This window comes from Lytechinus variegatus, chromosome 4 (assembly GCF_018143015.1).
Source record: "Lytechinus variegatus isolate NC3 chromosome 4, Lvar_3.0, whole genome shotgun sequence".
Classification (NCBI taxonomy): domain Eukaryota; kingdom Metazoa; phylum Echinodermata; class Echinoidea; order Temnopleuroida; family Toxopneustidae; genus Lytechinus; species Lytechinus variegatus.
This window is the reverse complement of record NC_054743.1, coordinates 56201085-56209642: the sequence shown is the minus strand read 5'-3', so window position 1 is coordinate 56209642 and position 8558 is coordinate 56201085. Positions and strand designations below refer to the sequence as shown.

Here is an 8558-nt window from a genome sequence, read left to right as displayed (position 1 = left end):
TTTAAAGGACTATATATTTTACCTTAAGTATTTATTGTGTATTTTCAGTTAATAATCGGGCCGACACTTTCATAAATACGGAGTGTGGTATGTTAGCAGCTATGCAAAACACGATTTCGATTAAGATTTTATATTATGATATCACTTTGTATTGCAATGATTACAGCCATACTAGATTGGTGTGTTGTTTCCTGGGTGATATTCATGATAACTTGGATTTTTATATTCACATTTCTGTCTACCGATTAATGTACTGTAACCGTGATTTCATATTTATGTTAATATTATATCAGATTGAGATTCTTCATCACAGAGAGAATCTCAGTGAACGTCCGTCTGCATCACGTGATCTCGCTCAATTCATCTGTAAGATGAATCATCTGAAGGACCTCACACTCTACTACGGTCTGTATCATGATGACTTCTACTCAACATCATCATCGATGGCATCATCTGCAAAGGTAATATATGTAAAGTTTTTTACGTGTAAAAAAGTAGCACTTACAAGTAAACCATACAGGTTGTGATTTTTATTCATGCTCCTCATTATGTTGCTATTATGTTGTTATTAAGGGCCTATCCACAACAAGCTTTTGCTTTACTTTAGGTCCATCCACTTAGAATCTGCTTTTATATTGTAATTATGCATACTATTTCGGAATGAGTTGTATGTTTTTCTTTGTATTTTGATTGATTTGTGGAAAATAAATGAAATGAAATGCATGAAATGAAAAATTAATTTTTCTAATGGGGCTATGATGCCTCATGTAAAGCGAAATTGTACATATCTATATTGAACTGTTATTCTTGTAAATCTTATTTGATTCTTTCAAATATGTTTAGGGTTTCTAAGTAGCACACTTATTCCAATTCATTATAGAGTATCATGGAAATTTTATTCAACAGTTAGATATCAAATCATATTTGGTTTCGTTGGTGCTTTTGTGATCAATAAACTACTTGCAATTCTTGAAATTAAATGAATAAATCTATTTATCAAAACCTAAAATCATTTGTAAAACATTTTGAATGTTATTAACTCATAAACCCACCAAGTTATTGTGCTATAACCAAACATTTGTTTCATCTGACTAAAAGGACTATATATTTCACCTTAAGTATTTATTGTGTATTTTCAGTTAATAATCGGGCCGATACTTTCATAAATACGGAGTGTGGTATGTTAGCAGATATGCAAAACGCGATTTCGATTAAGATTTTATATTTTATCTTTTTGTATAACTATGATTACAGTCATGCTAGATTGGCGTGTTGTTTCCTGGATGATATTCATGATAAATTTGATTTTTATATTCACATTTCTGTCTACCGATTAATGTACTGTAACCTTGATTTCATCTTTATGTTAATATTTTATCAGATTGAGATTCTTCATCTCAGTGAGAATCTCAGTGAACGTCCGTCTGCATCACGTGATTTCGCTCAATTCATCTGTAAGATGAATCATCTGAAGAACCTCGCACTCTACTACGGTCAGTATCATGATGACTTCTTCTCAACATCATCATCGATGGCATCAACTGCAAAGGTAATATATGTTAGTAGGTTTTTACATGTAAAAAGTCGAACTTACAAGCAAACCATACAAGTTCTGATTTTTGTTCATGCTCCTCATTCGGCTGCCATTAATTTGTCTAATTGGGCTATGATGCCTCATATAAGGTGAAATTGTACATATCTTTACTGAATTGTTATTCTTGTAAATCTTATTTCATTCTTTCAAGTATGTTTCAGGTATTAAAGTAGCACCTTTCTTAGTTCAGTTGATTATAGAGTTTTATGAACATTTTATTCAACAACTTGGTTTGATTGGTGCTACTGTGTTTCATATAGCACTTGCAATTCTTGAAATTAAATGAATAATTCTATTTATAAAAACCTAAAATCTGACTAAAACGACTATATTTTTCACCTTAAGTTTTTATTGTGTATTTTCAATTAATAATCGGGCCGATACTTTCAAAAATACGGAGTGTGGAATGTAAGCAGATATGCAAAACGGAATTTCCATTAAGATTTTTTATTATCATGATTATGATAACAATGTTTATTACCATGATTGCAGCCATACTAGATTCATGAGATTGGCGTGTTGTTTCGTGAATAGTATTCATGCTAGATTTGATTTTTATATCCCCATTTCTGTGTATGTGTTAATGTACAGTAACCTTGATTCCATCTTTATGTTACCATTCTATCAGATTGAAATTCTTCATCACAATGAGAATCTCAGTAAACGTCCGTCTGCATCACGTGATCTCGCTCAGTTCATCTGTAAGATGAATCACCTGAAGAACCTCAAACTCTGCGGTCAGTATCATGGTGACTTCTACTCAACAGCATTGTCGATGGCATCAACTATAAAGGTAATATCTGTTAGGAGGTTTTACATGAAAAATGTAGTACAAACAAGCCATACAAGTTTTAATATTTTTAAATAATACTCATTCTATTGACATCATCTCTAATGAGGCTATGATTAACTGTTCAAATCGATATTGTTCATATCTATACTGAATTGTTAATATATCAATTGTCAATTAATAGTTAACAGTAGCCATGAACCAATTGTATAAGTCTTTCGGCCATTGTTTACATTTTCGTTCAAGAATATAGAACAAACAAGTAAGGGATTAGTGCCCCCTTATTTGATTCTTGAGCTCTACCAAATGATACATAATGAACTGATGTTTTTAAGCATAATGCAATCAGATATATGTGTTTTTTCCTATTAATTTTCGAATCTTATTGTGTTTTGATGAGGGCTTTTTATGCAATGGAAAACTTACAATTTCGGAGGTTTGGACAGCATTTTATCAAAGCTAAATTTCTTTTGAAAACTTATCGAGTATTAAAATTGATTGACCCATTAACCTCGTCTACATTACTAGTATATTCATGATAAATATGTATCGCATGACGAATAGGCCTGTAAGTTTTACCCAATTACGCAAAGTTGTTATCTAAATTGACTTTCGGATATATAACACTTACACTTCGTAATGCACATTAAGGTTTAACACTTAGCAGATTAAAAAAAGGTGTGTTATGCGGGATATTTTAGCAGGATAAATTTTCCCAAAATGTGGTGCGTGACATTTTCGTTCTGGTCCTTCTCTATATAAATCAATTTCTCGTTTTCTTACCTCTGTATTGGGATCTGTGAATTAGATTTGTTTATTTTTTTATTCTAATTTTGATTTCAGCTGTTATGATTAAACTACAATCTTGATACATTGTACACTAGGGGGCATATCAGGCTCAAAAAGAGATGTAGATGTATTCGTCGGCATAGCAATAAAAGAACATCGGATTACAGATGAAAATCACAACATGATTGCTCCTTTATTACAAAGGCAAACAAATTTATTCGCTGCTTTCAATCTATCGTTGGTTTTTTTTTGCCTCTCTTTCCACGCTCGGCCAACTCAAAATATTTGGTTCATTCAGCCGCTAATTGTGATTGCACTGATGAATGTACTAGGGTGTGGAAGAGAAATGCGTTATGTTTTCTAGCCATACCGAGCCCGCATACCATTTTACTGCACTTCGAAAGGTTACGTTGAATGAAAATAAAAATCAAACGAGCTTTCTAGTTTGCTTTAAAAACTGGATGTCAAATGAGATTTTGCTCAAATTCATAAAATAGTTATGTACACATTTTAATTATCAAGCAGATGAGGAAACCAAAGAAGTCACCCACTTACAATTGTATTTTGATATACTTCTCCTCATGTAAAACAAAATTTGTCTCTAATGAAGGTAAATTGTCATTTTTGTAACGTCATTGTGCTTTGATGTAGAGTCTCTGTACTGTAAAAAAATATTGTTTAATTATAACGAGAAATTACGAAATGGATAGTGAATTAGGAGCATCGACTATCTCGTTTGCATATCGGTATGCTACGCATAGTGTGTTTTGTAAAAAAAAATCTATGCCATAAGCTTCTAATTTTAAATCAAATTTTTATGAAATCATCAGTGCTATGCTATTTCTTTCATTTGTCTCGTTTTATTTTATGTGCAATTATTGGTTCGCTGTTCGTATTCATGAAATAATTTGCAAGACATGTTAGTTTATAAGTGAGTTTAGCCTTCAAATTCGAAATAGGGTGCAGGAAAAGTTACTAGAAATCAATCTTAATGCATTTGTTTTTTTTTAATTATGATTAAACTGACAATAATACAAACGTAGTAAAGAAAACACTTCATTGGTGATTTGTTATTGATAATTTGTCATCTTTAGCGTTTTTAATAATTTCTCTCTCTCTCTCTTCATTCTCTCCTCCATTGTGTAAATTATATTGTTCATTTTACATGACCTTGTCTATAAATAATTAATCTGTCTTAATTATTTATTTGCACGGCATGTACACAATTTTCATTTATTGGCAATGTATGAATAATTATACTTTCATATACGTATGCTTATATATTGTCAGTCGATATGGATGGTTATAAATATAATGTTTCCACTAGTATGATGTCTTGTCATCACTTTCGTTCACTTTATTATTTTTTTCATCAATTAAAGGATGACTGCAACACGAGCTCAAATGTGACTGATCTGACCGTTACTGATTATACACTAGAAGAATGGCAGGATTGTGGATCGATGTTTGACAATGTGAAGAGGATCACCATACAGGTACGGTGCACGATCAGATGTGACGTCATCCAGAGGATCCATCTACCAGCAGTGACAGAGCTCACCATTCAAACACATGAGTTTGCTGATGAACCGGCTTCTCTCCACGATGATCACACCTCACTACCCAATGCTCTCCACAAGGTCTCATCTCAGCTTGTCAAGGTCACATTCACAGATCTCGACATTGGTAACAATAAGATAAGAGGCATCATTCAAGCTTTCAGATCATCGGACGACCTCAAACATCTGAGGACCCTAAGGTATGATATATTCAGTTTATTTTAATACTCTGTTGGTCCATGATAAGCGTTTATCGGTTGATAGGTACACTATTTTCAATTTTCCAAAGTTTGGTTCTTTATTGTGGAGAATAGGTGTTTTGCTGAAATTATAATAAGAACCTCTGTTTGGAACTCCGTGACAATGTTACTTTTTAATGTAATACATCATGCATATACAGCGCATGTATAACGTAAAATAAATGCTCATCATAGAGAAGCAAACGAAAATGCGTTATTAGTATGCCACGCTGCTCTTTACCATAGAGATAAAAGCTATGATACTTTAAAATTAAATCCCTCTGTGGCATGTCTGTCTAAAATGTGCAACCCCACGTATTGACATGATTATTATAATTTGACATTTTGACAGTTAAGATCCTACTAAATGTTTTCATACATGAATTACCGAAATGTTTTGTTGTCTTACATTTCACTTTCTGTTCATGGGCAATGGGCATGCATGGGGAAGCGCGCTTCTGGTTAAGGACGACAATACCTTGCTCTAACATTTTATTTCAGTCTGATTTGATTTCATTTGTTGTAAATCTAGTTTCCTTGTAGTTACAATCTAATCCCTGCAACAAATAATTGAACTTATCAGTTTTGTCTCCGCCTTTGCCGGTGTTTTTACTTTGCGTTCCCAAGAGCAGACCGACCAAACACCAGCCTTCCCTCATATAAAATAAACAAAATATTTCTTCTCTACATGTTTATACTATTAGATTCATACGATGTGGGACTGATGAGAGATTAGATTGTTCTAGTATTGATTCCGATGATGAACATAAGGTAAAGGTGGAGATAGAACATGGCAAACCAGTTGGGTAAGTCATAAGACCTCGTTTTATCAAACATTTCACTTTTTCAACATATTCAAGTTTCTTATACAGAGGAATTAGCTAGGTGTTTTTATTTTTCGTCTTTGTTTCTCATGTACGAATTTTCTGTCTCCATTTACAATTGGCCATGATATATGGCGAGCATCATTGCATTTTTTCAGATATAGAACCAAATAGTATGCAAAATAAATCTTATGCTTGCATTGTGCTCTTCCATCTATTCTCCTTGTAATATATATTAAATATTTAGATAGAAAGTATGCCTTCGAATATTTATATTGAAGCAACATATGTGTTTTGGGTCGCGTAGTCTTTAGCAGAGAAATCATATTGTAAGTCTGCATTCGGCGGGGGGGGGGGGGGGGTCAAACATAACACGAGCTGACTTAAGTTTAGAGTTTTTAAAAGAGTTTAAATTAAGATGATCTCCCATACTTTTTTTTGACAGGAATAAAAATATGAACTGAAAATCAATGGCCAAACAAATACCTGGAATCAGCTAAAGAAACCAATTTCTTTTACCCCTGGCATGGCTCCCGCTATTTTCTTACATTATCATAATAATTTAGACATAGTTGAAATTTTCATGAACCTAAATGACCATTCAACATAGAACTTGGCCACAAGAAAATAATAATAACGAGACCATCTGATCATGGAGCTATTAATAGCTCTATGATCTGATGATGCAAAGAATACATCGTTAGCTTACATTGCGGTAACTGAAAATCGAATATGATTTTGTACGTCAGTGATGAAATATATTTATCCGATCACGTTGTGAACTTATTAATGAGTGCCGTCTCAGCGTGGTACACGCTGATTTACTAACACTATGCATACGCTAAATCGACAATAACCTTTCCTAATTAAAATAATCCCCAATCTTCTGACTTTTCCTCCCTTATTTTCTTATTTACGTATTTACTTATTATGTTCGTATCCTGTCTTGGCTTGCATCTTGTTATGTCTTGTCTTCTATGTTTTGTCATTCCTTCTCTCGTCGTTTCTTTTTTCTGTCTAATGCGCAATATATCCTTCATAGCGGAGATCTCTTTGTGTGAATAGCTTTGCATTTGGTCAGTGATTTGAAATATGTTTACATAAATCTGATTTCCACCTTTTTGTTCCTCCTCTTTTTTCCCTTTATAATATATACGCATATATGAATAATTTAATATATATCTATTTTCATTTCCAAAGAGGATACACGCTTTATAAGCTTTGCTTTTAGTGTACCCCCCCCCTCATTTCCATGTATCCTCAATGTTATTTTTTTAACGAAGTAAAAATGTTCATCTGTAAAATTGTATCTGATTTATATTTTTTGTATTATGTTTCGAATGGATATGGGATATTAAGAATTAAATTGAGTATCTGGATAAAAAAAAGCCCAAGTCCAATTTTTGGCAAAATTGAGTTACATATGGGAAGTCGTTCCTTATACAATGAATCATCTTGTTCTTAAATGATAAATCTGATATCATGTCAGAAATGTTTTAAATAAAGGAGAAAAATATGGTATGAGTGTCAGAAAAGCCCAAGTCCAGGACATGGGCTTTTCTAATATTCATATCATAGCGACCTCTTTCATTCCTTTACTAAATCTAAATCTAATGACCCAACTCCATATGATTCCTACAGCGACCAAAGTCCACCAGACAAAATGCCCCGCCAGCAAGTAACGTGAATATTAATGCTCATAAAATGTAAACTTAAATTTTTTAATGATGTTTTGTGATGTATTTTCACAAAATATACATCAATTGCCCAAATAAAAAAAAACATTTTTTTTCCCGAATTTCTCGAAATGACCTCCCAAGCATGGACTTGTTTTTTTAATATTCGAATACTCAATTGAACTGAATATTACGATATCTGTTTAATACCCCCCCCCCTTGAGCGGAAGCTCCCTCTCCCTTGCTATTTGTTTCTTTCACTCTCCCCATCTCTCTCAGACTGTATTACATGCGAATCTCTCTTTGTCTTACTCCTTGACTTCTCTTTCTCCTTTTTCTCATTTTATTATTAGTCTTTTTGTTATTTCCAATACAAAACAACCTTATTAATATGTGTATATTTCTCTATCTTCTCTCACACACCACTATACAGTGAGAACTTTTGGAGTTGAAGTTGCGGCATCAAGGTCATGAATCAGACGAGCTTAATATTTAAGGATGGCAGCCAACAAGAAGCCATGAGTTATTTTATTTCGGAGTACCATAATTGGAACAGATTTACTGATAATGAAGATCCCACACCTCAACCATTTGTTAATGTGTCGGTTAAATCATGGACCTATTAGACATTCAACGCTATCTTTTCTTTGATCGAACGAGATCCGCCGCCCAATGATAATGTGCATCTTAATGAGAACATACAGGTATTTTGACAATAGCGACTACCAAGGCGTATCTCATTATTTTCAAAGCACAACTTTACTGGTTTTAGTTATGTTGGCTGATGCCCTGTGTTAGAGAATGCTTTTCAGTCAACATGCTTTAGATTTGAAGCAGCAAAATTAGGAAGCAGCCGATTTTGTGAATAAATTATATTATCATTTTATCCGCTGACTTCCGGACGCACATAATGACCTCAATCAAATTAAGAGATAAACACTCTCTACATAATATGATCCATGCATTTCTTGAATATTAGGATGAAAAATAAAAATGGGATAATAAATATAAGGCAATCAATCACAATATTGTGTCTATCTTGAAATATGCATAGGGTTAACCAGAACTGTACATTTATTTCTTAGGA

The 8558-nt window shown here is 33.2% G+C and overlaps 1 protein-coding gene across 1 annotated transcript in view; it reads left to right on the top strand.

Moving 5' to 3' along the window:
• Positions 1-8299, top strand: part of LOC121414368 — an 82596-nt gene extending 74297 nt beyond the window's left edge. The window contains exons 12-17 of the mRNA XM_041607521.1: positions 294-461; positions 1382-1549; positions 2223-2387; positions 4556-4932; positions 5676-5777; positions 7905-8299. Coding sequence (XP_041463455.1) covers positions 294-461; positions 1382-1549; positions 2223-2387; positions 4556-4932; positions 5676-5777; positions 7905-7923 — 999 coding nt within the window. The 3' untranslated portion in view covers positions 7924-8299. The remainder of the gene's footprint in view (positions 1-293; positions 462-1381; positions 1550-2222; positions 2388-4555; positions 4933-5675; positions 5778-7904) is intronic.
• The last annotated feature ends 259 nt before the right edge of the window (positions 8300-8558 follow it).